The following is a 27,324-nucleotide window of genomic DNA, read 5'->3' on the forward strand; positions in this document are numbered from 1 at the left end:
TGATCTTTAATACCAATGCACCCAAGTGATCTTCAAACTGCCTCTTGACCATAGCTCTGATCCCATGTTGAGAAATCTAAGGAGGTGGCACTTAGTTGATTTCTCTGATTAAGACATTATCTTGTGATGTTTTCATTATTATTATTTGTTCTTTAAAATTATCTTTTCTTATCATCAAGACTAATGCCATGCAATAAATAAAAGAGAACACAAGATGTAGGCACACTGCCAAGGGAAAACCCCACTCTAGGGGAAAACCCAATCAAAGTTCTTGCTTCAGAAGATTCCAAATGAGACAACCAAGACCCTTACAACATAGACTCGAGACTACCTCCATCAAGTCATCCTTCTTTCATTGTGTTTGCATCCATGTCACTGAATTCTCATCACTAAGTTTGCATCGAATACTTGCCACTGAGTTTGCACCAAGACATCATCACTTCTTACTGTGAAGACACCAAATCCTTCTCACTGTTGTGAACTCTCATCACTGTAATTACATTGGGACAGAGATTGCACCGAGATCTTCACTGTTGTAACACCAAGCCCTTATCACTGTAGTTATACCCTTAAACTCATACCGAACCATTATCATTGTAGTTATACCCTTATCATTGACCCTTCTCACTGTTGTGGTACCGAAACAATGTTATAGCAGTAGCACCGAACATGAGGTAATCCGAGCTTCATTTTCTGAGATATCCAAACTTCATTTTAGAGATAAACCAAGCCTCATTTCAGAGATGTCCGAACTTCATTTCAGAGATATCCGAACTTGTCCTTCTGAGATTTTTGCAAGCTTCTTTTCTAAACTGTGGAGCGAGGTATAGCCTTGTATATATAGTTGTTTCTTCTTGAAAATAAGCTAACATGACTTCATGATTAGTTGTGTCTCCATTTAAGATTAGGCCGACATGATTTTACTTGAACGAGGCCGACTTGATGATGATCTACTTGAAGCTGACAGAGGAAGACTTGATGGAGGAGTCTTTGACCAATAAACAAATTGACTTTGACCTAAAAAAATAATCCTAAAGCCTACAATGGAGGCTTGACCTATAATAATTGACCCAAGCATGAAACCCATGCTTTAACAAGTCAATTAAATCAATAATAAAAATTCTTATTGCTTTCTTTTGACAAATATATTACATTTTGACTTCAAGTACAATTATGAAGACCGAACCTAGTTACATTCTTCAACATGGTCTCCTTTAAATTTGCTCCCAAAATTTCCTTGCTGTGCAATCTTCTTCCCTTCTCTTCCGTCATAGAGTCTCTCACTAGTTGAGAAAATCACTCTCTCAACAATAGCAATGTAATGTGTCTTCATCTTCTCACATAGGTTCTCTTTATAATTCCTCCATGGACCAAATCCCTAATCTCCAAAGTGATAGACGGCTAAAAGATTAAATCCTAGCCTTCTTAGATCAACGGTGGAGATTAGATCTAAGTCACTTAATTTAGCATTTATCCTTAGATAAACATTAGCTCAATGTCAACATTAAATAGATAATTAATCAATGTACTTTTCCAAATTTAAAAACTTAGGAAGGAGATCATATTAGTTGCTCCTCTTGAACAACCCCTAAAGAGGACTTCTCCTCCATGCAAGACACCAGCCTATGCAGAAGATCTTTCGAAGCTACAAAATCAACAATCCAAACTGCCACCTACCTCAATCTTGAGATGTAAAGCTAAAATTAAATCCTAATCTAAGTCATTAATGTTCTAGAATTTCTACAACATTTCATTTAGATTCCTACGACTAAATTCAAAACATTAAACTTTGACGGGATTCTCTTTTCAAGTGAAATTACAAAATATAATTAGTGAAAACCTTTCCAAGGTGATCAGCAAAGAAATTTCTCGAACCACTTCTGCACATTCATATTGAACCTCTGCAAGAAGTTTCCAGTCAAGCTACATCTCTCAACCCATCATGTACTAATAATAGTACCATCCACCACTGGAACTCACTCATAAAGTAACAAAGTAAATCATGTCATGTAATTGATTACAAAGATTATTGGTCACCCTGTGAATAGCCTGAAACTACACATGAAGCATACAGATCCTATGGTTTTGGATTAACATAAAGCATGTATTTATTCCTTGTTTTGGATGAGAGATGAAGTTTATTGCAATTTCCAACACATGAACACATATAAAGGAGGAGGAAGAAGCATCCAAAATTCCAAATTTGGAGTATAGGATAATGAACGTCTTTTTCTTCCATATTTTCCTATCATCCCATAAACTCATTTTTCTTTCTGCAAATTTATTCATAAGCCTCTACTTTCTGGACAAATTGCCCAATTCTCAAAGTTCTAACTCTTCCCTGTTACTTGTCCAGAAGGAACAATCTCACTGTCAGAACCTTCATCTAGTTGTCAAAGAATCCAGCTCTCCCCGTCTTAGCACCAATTCAATCCCCTTAGGGAGGACTGTTTTGAAATGTACTAATGAAATTTGTGTCTAAGGTAACTATTGAATGGAAGCACGATGAAACCCAGGGTACCCACTGTGAACCGAGCCAACATTAATTATTGCAGTATCTCTACAGAAACGAATGCCCCTGCTTCCTATGCTCACAATTCATTGTTTGTCAATCTTCTTCCGATCAAAACCTAATTACTTCCATCAATTAGTCTTTGAACTTTTAAAGGTGAATATTCTGTAGTAATAGTCAACATTATTTGTTCACCCCAAGGTTGATTTTTCATAATAAGAAAATAAAACTTGATGTATGCCATTTCAAATAAATATACCGAAATATTTGTTCATACCAAGGTCAATTATTCATAAAAAGAAAATAGAATTTAAGTATGCCATTTCAAATAAATCTACAAAAAATAAAATACTCGAAAGTAATGTCTAAGTATATCAATCTAACCTTCTGCTTCAGCAATATCTGCTACATGTTTAAAAAGTTCCAATCCTTTTATAAAGCTTTTCACTTTCCATGCTCTTTGCAACTTAAGTTTGCCATCTTCGTTTGAGATGTTCCACCCTGGGACCTACATAAATCACAGAATGACTATCAGCACTCTTATGAAGTGTGAAAAAATGAAATTAAACAATCCACAAAATTAGCTTGCAGACTAGTAGAGTCAAAATTCACCTGCTGTAATAGCTCCTCTGCTACTTCTATGGACATGGGTTTCAAGTCCTTCGATTCACATGGAACACACTTTTTTTTTGCCAACTCTATTTCTTCACCAGTAACAAAAAAATTGTGTTGGTGCAACCAGATTAATAAGCAGTGCCTCTAGAGTCTAGATAATGTATCTTAAAGCTCAATATTAACTTTTCTTAGCCATATAAATAGACCAGTTTTCCAAAGTTCAAATAATCCACACTGCTTCAGAATCCAGTGTAAAATCTGGAAAAGCACAAATAGAAAATTTTGAAGACATAGACATATACACACCAAAATACACCAAAGACATAAAAATTTAAAATTCTACTATTATATGCATGCTCAGCAACACCCTGAACAAAACCAAAAAAAGATATTACATGGCAGATTTTGGGAATGAATCTTAACATATGGAATTTTCAGTATAAAAGAAATGAGAGGTTTGCTGGACCAAAACAACTCAGAACGAGGAACACTTTCGCAATAGTGAAAAATAGTTGGACTGTACATACACTTTACCTATACTGTTTTGAAAGCAATTTTAAAAAGATCGTCACATCACTTTGCATGAGATGTCATTAGTAAAGGAAGGAGCATGAAGTAAAGTTGTTCGGTACAATCAAAGAAATATTTTGTGATTTACTAATGAGCATGGAGTAAAGTTGTTCAGTACAATCAAATGAAATACTTTGTGATAACAGCTGGGACAGCCCAAGATGAGAAGAATAATAAAGAATATTCTTACATATGGGAAAAATAATGACTTACTAAAAAAATAAGGAAAACAATTCTTAAATTGAGGAGTACGTTACCACTCAAACTCTCACCTAAGAGGAAAATTCTTAACTTCAGCAAGAAAGCCTAGAGGCAACTCTCAGGTAGGCCACCCACCGTCACCTCTGTGGCCTTGTCCCACTCTTCGAACTAAAGAAAAGAAACTATTCTAGTATATGGCAGAATCACTGTGGTCAAACATGCTAAGTTTGTTGCAAATGTCAGAGGGTCTTGTTAGCTTGATCTCGACTCATGAACCTTATAACAAATGAACAATTTGCCTTATATGAAACACAAGTGACTAAGCATGCAAATTGATTAACACAAGTGCTTATGAATCAAGTGATTTGTCCAACAACAACAAAAAACAAGTAACCAATTGTCGTGCGGCACTACTCAGAAATGCACCAGCAATCATGAAAAGTAAGTTGTCCACGAGATATACTGGAAAATGAAATGATTATTAATAAGCTCAATGAACCAAAGGGTTTCACAGATTTGCTAAATATGCATTATCAATATTGAATACTAACTCCGGAGCTGAAATTCATTCCAACTTTAAGATCACAAGTGCTAGGAAAGGTGTGTGCTTCTTCAAAAAGATGATTCCATAACTGAGGCCTTTATCTCTCACAAAATACAAATGCTCATGAACCAAGAGAAGTATTGCGGTTAATGAATACAGTGCTGATGTATGTACACAAATCATTGAGAATTCAAAGCCGTAACAATTAGAGAAACTGTCATCCATGTAACCAACAGAGTTTAAACTTAGCACTTTAACTGAATTTTTATTGGATAACGTTCTTAAGGGATGGTACTTGAAGCATTAACATTTTATAAATCAGTTGAGCAGTGATTATTTCCTTGAACAGCATAATAAATTGACCCTTTAGAAGATTTCCATCGATGACATGTGCAAAATATCAAATCACTGGCCTAGAGGATGCACTGATTATATTCATTAAACTACAGTATCTAGATCTATCAGACTTATTTAAAATGAAACTGCTGGAGTCGACCATAAACCAAGGAAGGATGTTAGCAAAACAATGTTGGGTTTACTCTATGAGGAAAAAGATGATTTTCAAATCCATTCTAGCAAGATATTCAAGATTAATAGCCTAATGAACTTGTAAACAAGAGCACTCTAAATCTAATGAAATAATTTCCTTGAAACCCTAGATTGCATCAAAAAAAGAAAAAGGAAATTGAATAAATATTTTGTAGTTGAAGAAAACAAATAGAGAAGACTAGGGCTTACCCCACCTGGGCTATGGGGAACACTAGATCTAGTCTTGGGTGTAGTTCATATGTCTAAAGTTTCAAAGTTACAAGAACCAAAAAGGATTGCCTTATGAGCATCGACTAAGACAAATGAAACCCTCCAGTATGGTCGTCGGAATTGGTTTTGTTAGCTCTCAAACACTCCCTAGAGGAAAAGTCCTAACCTCCCAAACAAGCCAACTACTAAACAAGCCACCACCTGTCACCTAAGGCAACTACTAAACAAGCCACCACCTGTCACCTAAGTAGCTTATTCCTCATCACTTTAGGCTTGTTATAACAAAGCCAAGGAGGAAATCCCTTGGGCTAATCCTATCATTGAAGTAAGAATCTAAGAACCGAGGACAAGGAAAACTAACTCACAAGTGAATTTCTTATGGATATTAAATCTACTTGCTGCTTGCAATGCTAGACCACGTAAGTCCAAGTTGAACGAATGGTGTGGTATCAGAATCAAGGACAAGGAAAATCCACTAAAAGGGGGTCTAATGATGATCAAGATTTTATTTGTTGATTTAGATGTACACAATTTGGTGAAGTGTTCAATTACTTGAAAAGGTTAAATGAAATGTTGAACCTTGTGGTGTGATTGTTAAACTTCTAAAGAAACTTCAAATGTTAAATACTCAATTATGCCAATCATGTATTAATATTGCAACTCCATGGATGATGTGTAAGCCATTCAAGATAGCACATCTATAATTGAATAAATCTCCCAACAAACTGATCAATTAAACTTCCCCATTTACTGCATAAAGAGTTTGAGATTCTTATGTGAGATGAACATTAAATACATTATACACCATAAGGAAATTATTACTGCTAGTGTTGCCTTGAAATTGTATTAACCATAACACATGAAACAAATGACAAGATCAAAAGTAATTATACCAGACATTGTTTTAATATTGCCATCAACACATCAAGTAACTTATATTGTAAATGAAATAAGAAAACAAAATTAGAATAATCATAAACAACACCATTCCATGAACTCATATTTCCATTATCATTATCCCAAGTCTTCACTTAATTGTTTAAGATGTTATTTTAAAGCAATAATGTAAATTGAAAATGATTTTATGCTGCTGTCCCATTGACTATTTACTGCAGAAATTAAAAATAAACAGCACCATTTAGACAACTAAATTAATGATAATTCAATATTAAACATGTGCAATCATTAAATTTATCCATTCGCTTATGATTGTCTTAGATGTGAGTGAGTTAAATAAAAGAAACTCAAATTGATCTAATGTTTATAATTTCTAAAAATTAAATTCTTAGATCAGTTTAACTCCAAAGTTAATGTAAAGTTATAACCCATTTCAAAATAGCAATTGAACTTAGAAAAATTATAATTTTCTTAGATGTGAGTGAGTTAAATGAAAGAAACTCAAATTGATCTAATGTTTAAAATTTCTAAAATTTAAATTCTTAGATCAGTTTGTTTGCCAGGAAACGTAGGTTCGGGGACGGGTACGTCATTTTTTGAAATAGGGTGCATGGGTTCTTTGGGGATATATTATAATTTATATATATAATATATAGATATGATATTTTATAAATTATAATATATATGAATTTGTATAACTTTCAACTTTAAACAAGAAAACTAAAATATTTATGATTTAAACTTTAAAGATTTAAACAAGCACATCATTGAACATTCAACATTCACATTGAAATTTCAAATTTTCTAGTTTGATATCAAGTGCAAATTGGAGCTCACATATTAATAAGAATCATGATATATTTCCATTGTCATACTACATTCAAAATTTGCCTTAAGGCATCTCCAAACATGAACTAGGAAATTTTAAAATACGAAAATAAAAATAGCTAATAGTGAACAATGGCTTCCTCAAGCCATGTCATCAACATGCATATCATCAGCATCACTCAGATCTTTAGTTAGCATGCTCTCCAGGTAGGAATCACTTTCATCTTGAGGCTCCTGCTCATCCATAGCAACTGGAGGTAGTTCAATAAGGCCATCTGGTTGTATATCCTCGTCCACACACACTACATCATCTGCGTATTGGTCCCATCTCTTGAAAGGACCCTCCTTGTACCCAAGGTCTTTTCGAGATATGAGACGAAGTGTGCTATGAATGTACACTAAGTTCTTTGTCTTCTTTGAGCCCAACCTATTTCTCTTTACTGAATGGATAAAGGCATACGTACTCCAATTCCTCTTGCAAGATAAAGAACTAGCTACCTGGAATATTGGGGGAAGCCCATTAAATTAATTAAAATTTTAAAAATAAAAAATAAAATGAACCCCAAAGAACCCGATTTTGGGGTTCCAAGTACCCATCATCGGGGTTCTCCATACTTGTCAAGACAAAAGAATCCAAATTCTTTTAATGGAGAACTCGATTCTACATAGAATAACCCGGTTCTTATGGGTTCTTCTCAAAACACCCATACCTGAATCCAGTACTTGGGGACAAGAACCCGAGATGGGTTCGAGAACCCCACCCCCGGGTTCGCGAACCCGTGCAACATAGTTACTACCCCTTTCAAAAGAAAAATTTAACTTAAGAGAAATTTTAAGCTAGTTTTAAATTAAGCAGTGTAAATTACTAGCTTAAAGGAAGCAAGCTAAGAAAAATAGTGATTCTTATTTTTGGCTTTGATGTACTTGTAACGATAAAGATAAAAGCATGTTCTTCATGTCCCTTTTCAAAAGAGAAAATTCATTTTTGAAAATTAAATTTTTGGCTCCAAAGAAAACAAGTTGGCCTTCCTCCTAGTCAAGTTAACCCAGTCATAAAGGCACCCATTCAGCCAGCCAGACTACTATATATATATATGAGGAAATTTACCTCCTTTCCAAGCAAGCAACTCGGACTTTTTGAGGCAAACAAGAAGATGAATATGAGGCCAAGAAGAAATTGAATTTGAGGAAGAGAAGAAGTTAAATTTGAGGCAAGCAAGATGATTCTAAGGTAGACCGAAATTATTATCTGTGACAAATCGAAATTTTGAGACACAGTAAGGTTGGGTTTATGAGGTAAACTAGCACTACAAGACCGAGTTTATTGGGAGCAAAAGCAAGCCAGAGTTTGGCCCTAGCAAACCTAATCAAATCAAGTTCAGTGGACAAATTTATGACTTGACTAGGAGGCAGTGGACCCGGTTTGACCAAGCATTCTTTGTTCATGACTAGAAGATCTAGGTGTGTCTCTTGTTGAACTGAATAATTTCTCTAAGGAAAAGGTTGTTGGGATTTTTCCCATGTGGGTTTTCCCACATTAAATGCTTGTGTTCTTGATTTGGCCATCTCTTTATGATCCTAATGTTTATTGTTGAAGATTTTCAATGTAATTGCTTAATGATTAAAATGAATCTGAAATAATCTAAAGTGAAAATCATTAGAAGTAATTATCAGATAGAAGACCTATGAAAAATCAACATGGTATCAAAGCTTGGGTGAAAAGCAGCGTTAAGAGAAGCCAATCTTTTCAAGATATCCTCTAGGGCTTATTATGACATCAACCCTAGAAACCCTAGGTCTATTGTGTTTGTAAAAAGGACGAAAATCATTCTATATGAAGCCTAGATCTGCCTTGTTGCTCGTGCCCTATCTGTGTGACTTATGGCCCATGTAAAACAAGTTTGTGTTACATCTGAAAGAGGTTGAAGCCCTGGTTCAAGGCCGAATCTCATATCATATCAGGAAAGCCAAAATTTCATGGAGCCAAGACTCATTTCGTTGGAAGAAATGCTCGTGATCAAATTTAAGGTCTATTTGAGTTCATGATTGCATTTATGAAGAGGGTCGAAGCCCTTAATCTGTATTGAAAATAGGCCGAAAGGCCTCAGTTTGTTTCACTAGGACAAGGCAGCCTCAGACAACAAATTGCAGGAGGCTGAAAAGTTTTAGGATCCATTACAGGAAGACGAAAAACCTCGGACTAGGCCACGTGCCTAGTAGAATCTGAAAGGTAGCCAAAAAGAAGGCAAACTTCTTCCTTAAAGAAGAAGTATTTGTGGAGCAACCACAAGGCTTTGAAGTACATGATCCAAAAACTCATGTGTGTAGACTAAAGAAAGCCCTTTATGGTTTGAAACAAGCTCCAAGAGCTTGGTATGCTCGCATAAATAGTTTATTGATGAAGCTTGGTTTTACCAGAAGCAATGTAGATCCAAATCTTTATTTTAAGACAATCCAAGGTATGTCTTTGAATTTGGTATTGTATGTTGATGATTTATTTCTGATCAATAGTGAACCTCTTATTCTCCAGTGTAAGAGGGAGTTAGCTTTTGAATTTGAAATGAAAGATCTTGGTTTGATGCACTACTTTCTGGGCCTGGAGGTATGGCAGAAATCTGGTGAGATTTTCCTTTCTCAAGGAAAATATGTTGTCAAACTACTAGAAAGGTTTGGCATGACTGAGTGTAAGTCCATGAATACTCCAATGGAAATGAATTTCAAGAAGCTTTGTGGTAAAGCTGCAGGACCTGATTTGGCTAATCCTTCTGAGTACCATCAACTGATTGGGGCACTGATGTTCTTAGTGAACACTAGACCAGATATATGCTTTGCAGTCAATACTCTGAGTCAATACATGATTAAGCCTACTCATGCACATTGGGTTTCTGCAAAGCATGTGTTGAGGTACCTGCATGGGACCATCAATCTTGGATTGAGATATATTGTTGAAGATGTAAGGCTACATGGATACTCTGATGTTGATTGGGCTGGTAACTCTACTGATAGAAGGAGCACATCAGGGTGTTGCTTCAGCTTAAGATCTGCCATGATATCTTGGATGAGCAGAAAGCAAAATTCTGTTGCCCTTAGCACAGCTGAAGCAAAATACATTGTTGCTAGCATGGCTAGCTGTGAGGCAGTATGGCTAAGGAAGCTCTTTGGAGAGTTGTTTGAGCAAGTATTGGATACTACAATAATTTATTGTGACAATAAGAGTGGGATTCGACTTGCTGAAAATCTCGTGTTCCATGACAAGTCCAAAAACATTGAGATCAAATATCACTATATATAGCGATTGATGACCAAATTGCCGACATTCTTACCAAGCCTTTGTTTAAAGGAAAGTTCTTGGTTTTCAGAGAGCAGCTTGGACTAACAGATGTGACCCTTCCTAGAGAGGGTGGTCATGGATGATAAGCCTTGGATGAGCGAGATCCTTGTCATGTGTTGACAAGTGGATCCCCCCAAGCAGTGATGAGCCTTGGATGAGCGAGATCCTTGTCATGTGTTGACAAGTGGATCCCCCCAAGCAGTGATGAGCCTTGGATGTGCGAGATCCTTGTCATGTGTTGACAAGTGGATCCCCCCAAGTTGTGATGAGCCTTGGATGAGCGAGATCCTTGTCATGTGTTGACAAGTGGATCCCCCCAAGTGTGTATAGGGTGATGGATGTATCTCCCCTATGATGATTCTTCTTCATTAGATTGTAACATCATTGTTCCAAAGCAAAGATAACAGAGATCTTTGTATCAGAAAGAAATTCCTCCCCGACTGAGAGGGAGTGTTAAAAATTGACAGCGATGGGATGAATTTCCTTGAATAGAATTTCATTTTTGACTTTTCTAAAGTGATTTTCTAAAAATAGAAAGTTGTGTCTATCTTTGCAACCATGACTTTCCAAAAATAGTAAATCACCTTCCATCAATTCGTAATCATATATACATGATGGAAAATCACTTAACTTGTCCTTAATCAATCTCAATTGTTTAATTTTTAACTTAATCATCAATATTATTATTATTATTACTATTAATATCCTCTTTATGATATTATTATATTATTATTAAAAAGAAATTCAAGTCTCTCAATCATGAGACTCAATTATGTCATATGTAACTCCCCTCAATTGATGCATATGTTACTCTCTCTCTTGATGGATTCATTCCTCTCTCTCTAATGCTCTTACGCACCTCTTACACTATCTTACACACTTTAATGACTCGTCATAAAAAGATTCCTCTTACACCTCTTTAATGCATAAGTTACACTTCTCTCCTAAATGCATAAGTTACACTCCTCTCCTTTATGGCATACGTTACACTCCTATTTTTGGCATATGTAACTCCTCCTCAAGGCATAGGAGTTACTCCCTCATGAATTCGACCTCCTTGCTCTTCCTATATATTTGTGTCTCTCATCCTCACTTGAGGCACTTACTTGTGCTTGTGAAAGAGAGTTTGAACTTGAGAAGAGAGAGTTGGAGAGTCGAGAGGAAGATTGAGAGAGAGAGAAAGGGAGTCTTGAAGAGTAAATGCAGATCTTGGAGAGCCAAAGTGATTCAGTGTTTGCATTAGCTACTGCTATCAGAGATCTTCTTCAAATTTGGGTGACCTTCTTCATTCACTCATTGTACTTTGTATCTCTACTAAACAATTGATTTCGAATAGAAAAAGAATATGGTTGGGTTTTCCCCTTGTGGGTTTTGCCTTGGTCATTAACCTAATTTCTCTGTGTCTCATTAAGTTTTTGGTTGTCTTTCATTGTGCATATGGTTTATATGGTTTATGTTCTATTTACAATTACTTAACTTATTTTGAAGCATAAAGAAGTTCTGGATTTAAGTGATTGTAACAGCATAGAACATCAAAATTTCAACAACACTCCTCTTGAAATAAGGAATTTGATTCTATTTATTTTGAATTGAGATGTACATTTTTTAAGATTATGATGATGGTAAATCATACATAAGACTTAGCATTGACCTTAGAAGCAATGATTTGATGAATGTGCTAGAAATGCCTTCGATTCACCTGTTTGATGGCGAACTATTTGTCTCCTAATAAACGGAAAATGATATTTATGATTCCTATCTCCTGCTAGATCAAGGTAGCCTTTTGTTGGATAGAGATAAACCCTCAGCTATTGGATGGAGTCTGTCTTTTTATGATGATGCTTTCTTCATTGACACCCATGGGGAATAGGGGCTGCTAAGTATGCCATAAGTTGGAGGAATCATCAGTTAGCGGCCCCTATTCCCCATGGGTGTCCACGAATAAACATGAAATGGCACCAACCAAGTTAGCTGCAAGTACTTTAAGGTTTGATGTTGGGCATGCCAATGGTTTATATCCAGGGTTTCCAGCATACTAAACAATCATTGCTTATCCACCCACTCCCTCTAGGTGTAATCATGATTGTTTAATGTTTTCTCTCATCTCAAAATATGGTGGGGTTGCAGGAGTGGAGACTAATCAATGACATTATGCAGGCCAATATAACTTTTAACATCCAAATGCTGATAATAACATTGCACTGGAGCAGCTTTAGTTCATTATAGAGTCTCGTGTGATACCCCCCATGAAGCAGAAGCAGATTTTGTTTTGGAAAATTCAAATGCTCAAAGTAACTTTCTGTTTCCTTGCTGTTAACAAGATGATTTAAAACATTGCATTTTGTCAGAATAAGAAAAGGACATAATTGACAAAATGCATTTCGACATGAGTATTGGCATTCATAACTCCTCCCCGTTTTCTGTAAGGTGTTTTTGAACATAAATAATCTCTGGACATGTCTATGGAATAAAAGTAAACAGAATGTCCTTGGTTATTTTCACAGCAGAAATATGACTCCCATAGCACAGCAGCTTAGCCCAGGAACAGCTGTAGCTTTCTAGAATCAGTATTTCTCAACAAAAGAAAAAACCAGTATATTATTTTTCGATGTTTTTGGCTCATTCATTTAATTGTACATGCAATTTATTCTGACTCTGCCTATATATGCATTGCCATACTCCGTGTGGATTATAATGAGTAGATTTCCCAATATGCTTTGATTCATATAAACACTGTTAACATAGAGGAACATCAAACTGTTTATAATCCAATAGATGAGTACTAGAACCTCGTGCTTTATACTATATGCCACACCAATAATATTTAGTTGTAACTAGTGATAATAGAGAAGAAAGTTCAAAATGAGAAAAAGAAAGATAGAATGCAAACAAACCGAAATAGGAGATGGATCAAAAGAAAATAATTTACACAGTACATACCATTAGCTTGAGAACATTTAGTAACCAAACGCAAAAACTTTGCAGTTGGTGACACTTTTAGTATAAACATTTCATGACGAATGGGACGTGACCTTGCATCCAAAATCGAAGTGCCCGAATTTCTATTCACCTGGCCATTCCCAGCACAAAACTTCCCATCATAAAACAACTTATATAATATATCATATCTTGGGATGGTAAAGGTATTGTGGACAAACTACAACTGGCTTATGATAAACCTTTTCTTTTAAGTTTTCCAAATCATACTAGGTTATGGCACTTTCTACCAACATGGATAAACATAATGGAAACATTCTATTTGAGATTGCTCAAGAGAATTAGAAGTAATATTTTGTACTCTCTTAAAATAACTAGATTGCACGCAAGTATCATGTATTCTGTACTCTGTAGCTCTTCAGTTGCTTAAAGAGAATTTTTATTTTTTTTATGCAAGAGCGTATGTATACCTATTTCTCGCTATCATTGAAAATGCTTTTTCAGTCTACAGAAATGACAGGCTTTCATTTTTTAAGGGTAGATAATAAGAGATAATTACAACTTGTTATGACTGGATTTGAACCAGGAATTACCAAGAAGACTTGTATAGATTCACAAGTGTTAGCAATAGAATCAAACAGAACCAAAAACAACCCAAATTCTGCAATGAAGAAAGAGATAAATGGCATTAGAGCAGCTAAGAGAGGTTCAGAAATAAACCCTAGCACAAGTGCGCTAGACAGAGAAATAAACCAAGCACAAGACAGATCAAACCAAGAAACAAAGAGTGCAGTGCTTAATGGTGCCCTTAAGTTAAATCACTTGTATAAGAATAAATGAATGATAACAATATGATCCAAAATGGATCTGAACCGATGAATGGATGTAAGAGTTAGTACTTATAAATTATAATGCAATTTGGCAATTAATGAAGGTTAGCCAACTATATAAAATACAATGTAAATGTAACATTGAATAAAATGTGTGACAAAAAAATTAGACGAAAAGAAAAAAAATGAATAGGATAGAAGGCTGAGGAATATTAAGTGAAGGGCCATGGCTGTCGACCCCCCATCTCTCCATATTTCTCTCATGCATTTCACTCTCAATGGGTCTTCTTTTTGCCAAGGAGAGGGAACAGCAATGTAACCAGAGATAGCTGAATGAAATACTAAGTTCCATTTGAAGCTGGTTTGCCCCTTTGGATTTTCAATATAAATATGTCTTATGGTTTGTTTAAATGGCGGTATGAATTCTTGGATATTTCTGTGTCTGTGAAGAGCAAACTATGTACGGATTCACTATGGTCATGGTGTAGATAATTTTGTTGTTTGCTGCACTTTTTAGATAACAACATGAATTCCTTTGAGCTTTAATGCTGCCTGTAGATGAATCCTAAATGGAAATGAAGAACTATCTACTATCTTTCAGTTAGCAAGGCTCAGAAATCATTCCTATTCATTTTCTGTGGAAGCCAACAGCTGCTATGATGCCCACCATTGAATTTTTACTAACATGTGGGATTTCTTCTGACCACTGGCATCCATTAACATTTGCACTCCATGCCCAGCACACGAAAGAGCATTCAACTAACAACGAGAGTTCGACCAGAAGTCATTTGGACTATAATGTTATTGCTTGGGGGTGAATTCGTCTTTACTGGTCAAGTTGAATTTCACCCACACAGTTATGTGATGGCCATGGGGTCCATACACACTGGGAGTGAGCCACTCCTTGCTTTGTGTTGAATTCTTCCCTCTCTAGCCGAATGTCTCTTCTTTGGTCAATTTCCTTCCACCTAAGTGTTTCAAATAATTGCAGGGTAATTCAAAACATTGCTAGTTGATTTTGTTAACTCTTAGTCAAATTTTTGTCAACTGGGTCAATTTTATTTGTTGGAGTGTCTATTGTTTTCTCACATGTATGTGGCCATACGCATCTCTTTCTGGGTGCAGAATTTTCATCTTGGTCGATCCATACTAGCTTGTTCAATTTAGTTGATTCCCTGGCCGATTTTCTTATCCACTAGTCAACTGCATCTCCCCTAAATTGACTTACTCTTCAGTTAGTTGATTTGCTTTAGCTTGGTCGAAATAGACTTACCTAGTCAACTTGCATCACAGTCTAGGTCGACATCCATCAAACTTGTCAACTAATTGATTGATAGTTGACTCATCCCCTTACTAGTTGAATTGGATGTTTAGTCGACCTCTATCCTAGCTTGGTTGACTTGGTTAATCCCTTGGTCAACTCCATCCCTTATCAAATTTTATATTTACCTGGTCAATCCCTCTCTCACTTGGTCAATATCCCCCACTTGGTCAACTTCACAAGGAGATAAGTTGACTCCATTTCCCTAGTATCCAATTTCAATGGAAGGAATGGTCTAAGCAAAGAAGGCTGTTGACAATCTTACTGAGAGAAAATAAGTTTCCAAGTGAATAAAAATTGAAGGATTTGTTTGGCAAGTCATTGGACTCATTGGCAGGTTGTTGTGAGCAAAATATTAACTTGCTCTAACTAAGCATTTACTTCACAAAGAACAAGCCTTGAGCCAAGAAGCACAACTACTTGGTGTATGTCTGCTTCATGTTTAACAACAGGTATAGTTGGTCCCTCATTTGATTGATGTGACTCTGAAGTGTTAAGTATGTTGATGTTTGTAGCTCGGGCAAGTACTTCTGCATAAGCCTAAGTGCCTAGGCATCCAAAAGTCGCCCAAAGTCTCCTTAGAACACTTGCACAAGTATTGAGTAAGTTGCTATTGTAACTTAGCCTTAGTCTACCTTAGAAAAAACACATAATTAATTATGTTGGCTATTGACCTAAAGAAACTTAAGAAAAGTCAAGTATTTACTTTAGTGATCATGTTTTAATCACAACTGTTGATCTCCATTGAGGCAAGATCTCATCTCGACCATTCGTCACTTTGGATATTAGGGTTAGGGATTCAGCTCAACAAAAAGTTATAAACGCAAGGCTAAGGAGAGGAGAACACAACATACAATGGCAAAATCCATTGAGAGAGGGATTTTCTCAAGTGAGGAGTGAGATACTCAGGTGTGCTAAATCCGAGGAAGGTGCAGGGACATAGCATTAGAAATCCAAATCAGCCAAGTAGATCAAGGACAAATCTAGGAACTAATTTGTTGCCTCAGATCCAGGGTGCGTTCTAAATGTACTTTCCTTAGTTGGGCCATTATCTCTAGACAAGAGCACAAGTAGGTTCAAATTATTAAATTAATGAAGAACTATTGATTAGGCATAATGTGTATGTGTCACATGTGATTGAGATTGGTTAATGTTTTTGCTTTCACTGAATAATTGTGTTATGAACCTAGTTCTCCTTTTATTTAGTATATCTGTAATAATATGCTAGGAACTAATTGCTGGGTGCTTGGTTCAAGATTTAACATGGCATCAAAGAAAAAATTCTAAGAAGTTGACCTCAAGGTACAAAGCTTGTATAGGCATCGTCAAGGTCAAGTTTAGTTGTGATCATACAAGTCACAGATTTAAAAATTTCTAGGCTGAGAACCAAAAGGTCGAAGGTCGCACACCATACAGCGACCAAGTAAAGAAGGAAATTAAAAAAGGGGGTGGTTGAGTGGCCGTAAAGGTACAACAATGTTGGCCGACATTTGTGAGGGTTGTTAGACCCAATGGCAGAACACAAGGAGAAACCATCACATAGGTGAACAAGGTTGGCATAGTCGCTGCAAGCAGACACTGGTTATAGAGCAAGCAGCAAGGACGCATGGGACGTGGAATGTTGGATCAAGAGCTCAAAGGAGACGAACACAGTCATAGTAGGACATTGAGCTCAAGCAGAGCTATCAGGACTAGGCAAGGTTCAAGCTATGTTTTAGGAAAACACTGGACTGGAGGGTGTTTCAGCGCGAAATGAAAACGAAATGCTAAAATATGTTTGGTAAGGACCTAAAACACGTTTCAGGTTGTACATGTGAGTTTCACAAGGCTAAAACGCGACTAGTATGGCCTGAAATGTGTTTCAAGCTCGTACGACCGCGTTTCCAGCAAAAAAAAAAGGCATTTTTTTCTTCCTTTTTTTTTCCTTTTTCCATTTTGACTTTTTTATTTGGAATTGGCCCAACATCTTCTTTCGCTCCACCATCCACTGTTGAGCATGCTTCTTCTTCTATTTTTGACGAGGATTATGATGATGAGGATGAAGATTGAAGACTATTAGTCTTTATTGTTTACTAGATTGAGCTTATGTTTTATTTATATATGTGTTCATTGTCCATAGTTTGATACTTGTTGATGTAGCATTGTACTTGTAGCCTTATATATAAAGGCTGATTTTGGATATTGTAACAACCACTAGTCGTTTATGCAGAGGAAATATTAAAATACTTCGTAGACAAAGACATCCATCGTAGGATAGTAATTGTAAATGTATATTGTATCAAAGAATTGATGTAGGATGATTACAATTGAGAATGAGGGTCTTGTATGCATAGCTAGGTAAGTACCTTTTCACGAACAGGCATGTCTCTAAGACATGCATTTTTATTATTAACTAACTAACCATTAGTTAATTTACTTATTATTTATTATTATATTTATACTATTATGATTATTATTTATTATCTATTTTTATTTATGTTTATATATATTATGTTCATAACATTGCTTTCTCCTTCAAAAAGCTTTGTCCTCAAAGTTTACTGATGAAGGATCAGATCTCTTCTGTCGTTCAGAATAGCTTCTTGTTTTTGAGCTTTTATCTTTGTTGATACAAGATGATATGATGTTTTGAGTGATGGACAGAATTGATGTACTGAAAACGGATCGGCCCATCCTAGATTAATCTTCTGGGGAATCGTTTGATCCTTGGAGATGTGTGGTGAATAGTTATCGTATGACCGGATTGAGCTCACTTCAATATTCTTCGAAACATAAGTTTGTTTATGTTTTGTGTGATATAGATTTCTAGATTGATTAAGGTGTCCACTCTTGTGATTTGGATGTAGATAAGGAATTTTTCTTGTTTGAACTTCCTTAAACATTTTTATGGCAGATTCATTATTTCCTTCAGGCATTGTTGTTGTTGACTTGACTATTGAATCCTCATTTGGGGTGTCCGTTGTTTGAAATGCAACCTCTGAGTACGTCTTTACTTTAGTAAGATTTGGATTTGCCCGAACTGTGAGATTAGTGGAATTGATGTTTGTTTCTTCAGCTTGGGCTGCTACATCTGGAGATTTTGATGTTTCCTTTGCTATAAGTTCTTCGTATCTATTCTTCAATGATTTCTTATCAATCTTAAGTTTTTTAATCTGTTTAAGAAGATTTTGGTTATGCTTTTTAGACATTAGAGTATTTTTACTGAATCGTTGATTGATCTTTTAATTTTTTTTATTTGTTCCAATAATTTTTTATTAAGGTTCTTTAAGTGTAAATTTTCCTCTTCCTTCTCCGATAAACTTTCATTGAGCTTCTCATCAAAACTTTCTTTTTTCTTGTTCTAACTTTTGCTTCTTAATTTTACACTTTTGACTTGTGCAAGTAGTTTCTTGATATGATCTTTTAAACAAAAAATTTCGTCGTTTTTATTGGATATGGCCTCCTCAAGCTCTTTTTATTAATTTTATAACATCTTTAAAGTTTTCTGACGAGAACATTATCGATTTTGACTTCATTTTCATGTTTCGAAATGTGATCATCCTTCCCTTATAAGAAAACATCAACATTTTTTTCTCTATGTTTAACATGAACGCACCCAATTCTCTAAACCAAGGTTGACCAAGAATTATGTCAACCTCCATCTCATACATTTTTACAACACAAAATTGGGATATGCAGTATCTACTGTTATTTTTAAATCATTAATTTCATATTCTTTTTTCCAAAAAGATCTGTTGTTTCGCCTACATTGGCATCTGAAATTAATAGTCGATTCGCCAGATTAATATTTATGTAATTTTCGTTGTTGCTTGTACTAATAGCGATATTAACTTTTTTCCCTTGGATAGTCCCTCTTAATGTAATTAACTTGTGATGTGTGATTAAAACACCTTTATAGGAAAATCGTCCTTCCTTCATCATTTTAGAATTAGGCTTCATTCATTTTTTTCTTCAAAAATGGACTTCTTTAAAATAAGTGCCCTTTTATTTGATAAACTTGAACACCTTTATAAATTCCTTTAACTTTTATTTTCCTCAATTATATATTTTTTCCCACTTTAAAATAAGTTAATATAGCTCCACTATTTAAATAAACTGCACCTTATATTTATTATAATGCTTTTAAAAAGTACTCTTCCTTTGTTATAACTTGTTATCCTTATGTCTCTTTATAGTTCTAGATTTAACCCTTTATATACTTTAATATATGGATTTTCAATAATTTTATGACTTGAAATTTTCTTTAAAATAACCCTTTATAATATAAAACTTCTCTTTACATATCTTTTATTTATAATCTTTTCTTTTTCTTTTTGAAAAGTTACAACCCTAGTGAAACATGGCTATTCACCTCTTTGGGGTATAATATAAAATATATTTCCACTTATGTGCCTTTGACTCGGTTAATTTTCTCTATGTAAAAGGTAAAACTTATCATTCACATAAAGAGTTTTTGTATTCCTTTTGTTTTTATTTTACCTTGAAAATACCATGGGTTGCTAAAACCACGGGCTTGTAAACCACTTAATGAAGGATCAAGATAATGTTATCTATTATTCCTTCTCTTACGTATAGTTTTAAATATATTTGGAAAGATTCCCTCTTAACTTTATCATGCACTTTTTTATCAATAATGTAGAACATTTTTATATATATGAATGTTCTCTTTCAAAATTTACATCGGACTATATTTATTTATTTATTTATGTTAATCTTTATATGTACTTCTTTTATTTTCTTTTTTTCTTTGACTATCTTATTTTTTCTTCCTTTTTTTTTAATGGCCAAAGCCCTGGATGATGAAACTGGAGAAACAAAGAAACTCCAACTTTGTGTAGTGAAACACTTCAATTGTGACGACAACAACGTTGACGAAGAATTAATGGCCAAAGTCCAGATTATACTGGTTCTCTTCAACAGTTGAGCATCCAGGGAATCGAACAGCTCTAATACCAATGTAATGACCACTAGTCGTATATGCAGTGGAAATATTAAAATACGTAGTAGACAAAGACATCCATCGTAGGATAGTAATTGTAAATGTATATTGTATTAAATAATTGATGTAAGATGATTACAATTGAGAATGAGGGTCTTGTATGTATAGCCAGGTAAGTACTCTTTCACAAACAGGGATGTCTCTAAGATATGTCTTTTCATTATTAACTAACTAACCATTAGTTAATTTACTTATTATTTATTATCATATTTACATTATTATGATTATTATTTATTATCTATTTTTATCTATTTTTACATAATTTATGTTCATAACAAATATATATCTATAACAAACCTTGTTTATCAAGACTGTTTTTGGATATTACTACTTTCATTATGTGATCATTCATGAGTAAATGTGATGTTAGTATGTTTCATCATCATGTATAATTGATAGACTTATAGTTTATGCAATGACATTGGACAATGTAATCATAATGTAATAATGTATCATGTATGATTTATGATTGCACATAAAATTTCTTAAATGTCCTAACACACACACACACAAATACATTTATATCGTGTTTCCCTATTTCCAAAATTTGGGGTGGTCACGTTTCGTACCTATCCCTGTTTCCCAGTATCATGCAACTTAGGGTTCAAGGGAGTAGCGGGCTGAGAAAAAGCTACGAAAAGGAAGTCACGAGTGGTAATCGACAGACTACAATACGTGCTGCAATGTCGTGATGAGCCACTGTTTCCAAGGTTTTTGTAGGGTTGACGGGCAGCACAACAATCGAAATAGATTGTAGGGTATCCACTAACAATAGTCTAGGTAGTGAAGCCAGACAAGATGCGGCTATCCGGGATGGGGCAAGGAGAAGGTCCAATGGTCAAACGTTGAGTTGAGTAGAGTGTGTGAGCACGCTCTAGCCACAACCGACAAGTAGTTGGGCTCAAGCAGATAGGCAAGCTAAGCTATAGTTGTAGTTAAGCACAATCTACAAGGGGAGCTAGCGTGAATAGCATTGGTTGATGCAGAGGCTAGAGCTCAAATTAACAAACCACTATAGTCGATGTTGAATGGAAACCAACAAAGGCCTTCCAATGAAGACAGCAACCAAGCAAGGGCAGACTGCACAAGAGAGGCAGTCGAAGGTCTAACAAGCCAAGGATGTGAGTGGGGTCTACAAATTGATGTAAACCACAATTTGCATAGTGCAACCAACAATATTAGCAGAGGTCAACCTTCAGAGGGAGGGAGGAAGACCGTATCATTTGAGGGATTGGTAGCAAATTTGGGTGCCTTAAAGACCAACCAAATTTCTTTAATAAAATGTGTTCGACAAACTAAGCACATGTCTTAGACAAGATTTTGTATGATGACTACAGTGAGTCTTCAATTCGAACACATGCTAGATGGAGCCTTGAATATCCTATCTTGGAAGGCTAGGTTCACCCTGGTTCTCAAAGAAAACGATCTCTAGGAGATTATAGAGAAGGTGATCTCAAAGCCAACAAATGGCAAGGAGAAGGCCAACCTAGCTAAATGGGAGATAAAGGTACAAAGTTTACTCTTGGATGCAGTGAAGGACCAACTGATCCCTCACTTGTATAAAAATAAGTCAGCTAAGGAGATGTTCGATGCTTTGGTGGGTTTATACCAAAGCAAAATCGTTAGCAAGAAAATGGTGTTGAGGGACAAGCTTTGGTCTACGTAGATGATTGTATCTGACATAGTGAAGAATTACGTGATGAAGATCACTTATATCTGTTATTAGTTTGCAGTAGTGGGAGAAATGGTGGATGACACAGAGATAGGGAACGTGGCGTTGAATGGCTTCCAAGAGACATGGTATCCATTTGACCAAGAAATCTGCACTAGAGAGAACTAGCCCTCATTTCAGAGGATATGGTATGACTACATCTAGGAGGAGATGTGGGATCCATCAAAGGCCAAGGCTAGTAATCAAGAACGCAATGAGGACCTAGCTCTTGTCCATAAGAGAGTGAAGAGCAAAGGAAAGGGTTTTAGCAAGAGCGAGGGGTTTGCCTCACAACTGAATAAGGACTTGACTATGGTCAAGAGTTTTGCATGTCATAAGACAGGTTACTACGCTTCACAGTGTCCACAAACGACAAAGGGAAGAAAGGGTACACAATTAGCTATAGTTGCATTGGAAAAAGCTCGAGTGGAAGAGTTTGCCACATTGTTTGAGACAAAATTATCACTAGTTTCCTACTTTTCCTTTAGCACCATACTAACTGGTGGGTGACTACTAAATAGTGGACCCACACGACATATGAAAACAACATGAAAGTTGTTTGATAGCCTGACAGAGTAGCACTTGGAGTTTGGTGTTTAAACCAAGCATGCAGTAAAGAGAGTTGGAATAATGATATTCCAGCTTAATTTAGGAGACAAGTTAGAAGTGAAGGATGTGCCATGGGTTCCGGAATTCAAGTGGAGTTTTCTTTTAGTCTCCATGATAAGGAAGAAGGGGTTTGTCGTAGGGTTCCAGGATATACAGGCACTAATCAAACTCATGGGGATCTAGCCCAAACAATTGCCATATCAATGGAGTTAGAGAGGGCAACCTATATAGGATAAACGGCCAACCTATTTGAGCAATGATCGTTAGAAAAGGTGTACCTCGGACAAGTGTTCCTAAGGCTTGGTGTCTAGCATGTATCCAACATGACCCCCTTGACTTAACTTTATGAGAAATAAAGTTAAAGTGACTTTATGAGACATAAAGTCACAAAGTGACTTTTGAGTTAATTAATGAAAAGGGGACTTAAGGGATAAAGTGACTTATTGGTCAATGAGGTCAAATCCCCACACTTCATATCAATGGCTAAGATCTAATCTCAGCCATTGAATCTTAGGGTTAGGTCTCTCTTCATTACAATAGAACAAAAAGAAAAAGCAAGGGATGAATAGGCATTTTTTGCATGCATTCTTCATGAGCTTTGGAGAAGAGGAGAGGAGAGCAACAAGGCCAAGGTACAGCAGGACAAGAGAAGGTACAATAGCAAGGGAAGCAAAGTAAAATAGCCAAGTAACACGAATCCAAAGGTAGAGTTCAAGCACAAAAAATTGAGAAGGGCAGCGTGATTTTTGAGGGCTCTGACAGGCATTACTTAACTACTATTTCAAGCATGAAAATCGAGACTATTTTGGCATGAATCCTGAGGAAAGTCTATGCATTTATTAGGTTGTCAGTGCACAAAAATCAAGGTTGTCAGAGCACAAGATTCAAGGTTGTCAAAGCACAAATCTTCGGGTTCTCTGAGCACAAATTTCGAGGCTATAAGTGGCTCGAAATTCAAGGCACAATGTGTGCAAACTTTGAGGCAGGTGTCACGAATTTCTAGGGATAGACAGAGCATTTATTATGCAATATCCCATTTATAAATTTCTTGGAGTTTTTCTTATAAGAAAATTAACCCACAAACTTTTATTTGAATCTCGATCAAAATTACACATTAGCACCAACATAACAAGCAAAATTTGCAACAAAACCTAGAAGTGCTACAAATAGCACAAGAAATAGAGAATAATGCAGCTTTATTTATTTACTGGAGCAATTACATATAAAGCTCTTGATAGAAAATAGATGCAGTGATGGCCACCAGAAGATTTGCTACAATACTAAATCGGACCTCCAAAATAAGATGAATTGCTAAATAAACCTGTGAATTCTAAATGAATTCACCCAGGGATGAGATGGGATTTCGTCAACTCTCACCAAATCACCCAAGGGTTTTCGTCCTGGGGCTACTAAAGAAAAGAACTCAGTTATCCAACCCTCATCGAAGACAAATACACAAATCCATGATGTACCAAATGATCTCCTCCTTTTAAAAGCATGATAGATATATCTCCAATCTTCTAGAAGTATTCTATTTTGATTATTTTAGTATTATTCTAGAAGCTCCCCCTTGACTTCATCTAAGTGAATTTTTAATTTTATTTTATTATACTTAAGTCAATTTTGACCTTTTTCCTTCAATTAATCATTTTCTCCATTTTTATATAACGAAGTAATTAATTAAAGTCAACTTTTAATCCATGAAAATGGTAAATTGTCCACCATATTTTCTTTGGCCACTAGAAGTTACTTCACATCATCCCATTATGTACATCTTCTCGTTCTGGTTCCAACAAGCTATTACACTAAGGTGATCCATCAAATATTCCTCCCAGAATGCCAGCTTAAGGTTAATTAATTAAGTTAAGGTCAATAATAACTCTGTTTTATGGGAATTGTCAAAATGCAATGGAACCAAAAGCAAGTTGTGCAGAACTGACCCTGATAATGGAATATGCCAAGCAAATGTTGTCGGACCCCATAAAACTCATCAAAACCCCTCTAGGACCTCTAATGACGTAATCCTGATCCTATCACATAGCCATCACATACCCTAGAAATCCATCATGGTTGTACTATAGAGGAAACTAAAAATGGGGACATTACAATTCCTCCCACCCCAAGATTGCTTGTCCTTAAGAAATCTATATTTTTCCACAGCAAAGGCATCTGCATATTGATACCAAGATTCCATATGAACCACTGGGTCACGTCATGCCTCCATGCTAGACAAACATGAATGGATCCCTCGATACCTGGATCCCAAACAAGCCACTGACTCAATTTGCCATCAACTGTTCCACGTGGATCCCAAAGCCACATGTCCAATCATCATCGCTTAGGCCTAAGGATTGTTGTGTTGTGCCCTTGGCGAAACATATTCTCTCAAGTATCCCGCCACCAATAGGATACCAACTTATAATCTCCTTCCAAACCATCCTGTGCGAAGGATCAAATGCTTGAATGCTTGTACATGGAAGAAGTCTATCATGCCGATGTTGCTCCATGTTCCACCTGCGTTGCTCTGTGCAGACAGCTAATAGGGGTGACTTTGCGCCTTTCACTACAATGTATAGAGGTGGTTTGATAGTGCTGCAAGCCCTATCGATGTACTCTTGAAGAGGGTTGCTCTAAAACTCCCAAGTATACTCCTCTTGTTGCCTCACTAGGAACCTTAGTCGTCCCTCAATGCTAGACAGTTTGTCCGTTGACTTGGCACACTTCATTCTAAGCTCCTCAATTTTACTGTTTTGCTGCAAGATGGTGCCTCAGACTGTCTGGATCTTCTGCTTCAATGCCATAAGATTTGTCCTGAAATGCTCAATCTTCTCCTGGCAGCTACTGTCTAAAAGTGTTGTAGCCCTGTTGGTTGCCTCTGCATTTATTTGCACCTCATCGTGGGTGGACCTAAAGATGGATGCTCAACCACCTTCAACTGGCTCTCCAAAGATGACTCATCATGCACATTATGCATATCATCTTAGAATTTCCCTTGCACCTCTAAGTTCTCTCCATGTTGGACCATCAAAAGTGGCTCATTCCTCAAAACCTCCTAAGTGTCTTGTTCTTGGCCTTCATTGCTCTGGAATCAATCTGTTGCTCATCATTTCCCGCCATCAAATATGGATGCACAATCAAAGATTGTTCACGCTCTGCAAAGGTATCCCCATGAAAGTCAAAGGACTGAACTATAGAAGAAGAATCCTCATCAAAATGGTCAAAAGGAATCTCCTCCAGCTCTATCTCCATCATTTCCTCTGTGTCACTCAAGCATGGGTGGTTAGGCCCCCAAGGTCCCTTACAGGTAAAGCATAGACCTTTCCTCCTTAGCTCATTTTTGCAACCAGTTTAAATCTTCGCCTCCTTGTCTCCACTACAAACCCACATCCTCCTCAATTCCTTCTTGGTCAACTGCCCTTTGAATAGGCTCATATTTTTCTCAACCAACCTTTTTGATAATTCAAGAGCAGCAAGTGAGACAGTCTGCTCCTTTCTCCAAATGGCCAACAACTTGGACTGCAACAGGTTGTAGATGGCCTCACAATCACCCATTACTCCAACCACAATTTCTATTAGCTCGATCACTGACTATGGTCTTTGGAAGACCATGTAGTCAGAATACCTCTCTAAAGAACAACTCTGCTACCTGAGAGGCAGAAGACCTCGAGGGGATGGCAAAGAAATGGGCAAACTTGGTTAATCTGTCCACCACAACATAAATGCAATCCTGTCCCTGTGCAACTGGAAGCCCCGTGATAAAGTCCATGGACACACTCTCCCATTTCCTCTCTAGGATAGGGAGCGGTTGAAGTAGCCTTGTTGGGTGTGATAGCTCCCCCTTATTCCTTTGACAGACTACACACTCTTGCACGTGCCTCAATATGTCTCCCTTGAGACCCCTCCATGAAAACGCTCCCTGATGGCACGATACGTCTTGAGGAATCTGGGGTGTCCTGCTAAAGGTGAGTCATGGGCTGCCTGCAAAATCTTCTCTTTGAGTTGAGACCCTAGTTCCAGGTAGATCCTATCCTTGTAATATATCACGTCATCCATCACCCTAAACCTGTCATCCCCAAGTGTACCATCTCGATATCTCACAAGCCTGCCTATCCTTGGAATACTCAACCAAGAGTTGAGCCTTCCAATCCTGGGTGATGTCCATCAATGATAAAGTCGCGGGCCTCCGGGAAAGTGCATCTACTACCACATTTTGTTTGCCCTTGACATACTCAATCGCAAAGTCATATGCCTAGATTTTGCTCACCCATTTATGTTGTCTCTCCTACAATGTTTTTGCTCTAGGAAGAACCGAAGACTATTGTGGTCAATCTTCACCTTGAACCGATTGCCCACCAAATACTGCCTGAACTTGGCCAGTGCATGCATCACGGTCAGCATCTCTTTGTCATTTATAGAATACAATTGCTCATAGGGAAGCAACTTTCTGCTCTCAAACGTTGTGGGGTGACCTCCCTGTGTCAATACAGGTCCAACCCCTTCACTAGAGGCATCACACTTCAACACCAATGGCCATGTAAAATCCGGCAAAGCCAAGACGGGGCAGTTGCTCATCGCCTTGTTCATGCGCTCAAATGCCTCCTGTGCTACTTGCGTCCACTCAAAAGCCCCCTTTTTTGTCAATTTCGTGAGGGGAACTTCC

General features: G+C 36.6%; 1 protein-coding gene across 2 annotated transcripts in view; it reads right to left on the bottom strand.

Annotated features, from left to right (window-relative positions):
* Positions 1-27,324, bottom strand: part of LOC149246620 (pterin-4-alpha-carbinolamine dehydratase 2, mitochondrial-like) — a 151,434-nt gene that overhangs the window by 100,136 nt on the left and 23,974 nt on the right. The window contains exons 2-4 of one of the 2 annotated variants that reach the window (XM_089455726.1): positions 13,198-13,327; positions 3,125-3,210; positions 2,897-3,020 (exon numbers count right to left, since the gene is read on the bottom strand). In XM_089455726.1, coding sequence (XP_089311852.1) covers positions 2,897-3,020; positions 3,125-3,210; positions 13,198-13,327 — 340 coding nt within the window. Of the gene's footprint in view, positions 1-2,896; positions 3,021-3,124; positions 3,217-13,197; positions 13,328-27,324 lie in introns of both variants that reach the window. The other variant, XM_089455725.1, reaches the window with a different exon arrangement.

The sequence above is a fragment of the Pinus tabuliformis genome, chromosome 7, assembly GCF_031772625.1.
Source record: "Pinus tabuliformis cultivar Carrire ecotype Pingquan chromosome 7, CPIR1, whole genome shotgun sequence".
Lineage (NCBI taxonomy): Eukaryota > Viridiplantae > Streptophyta > Pinopsida > Pinales > Pinaceae > Pinus > Pinus tabuliformis.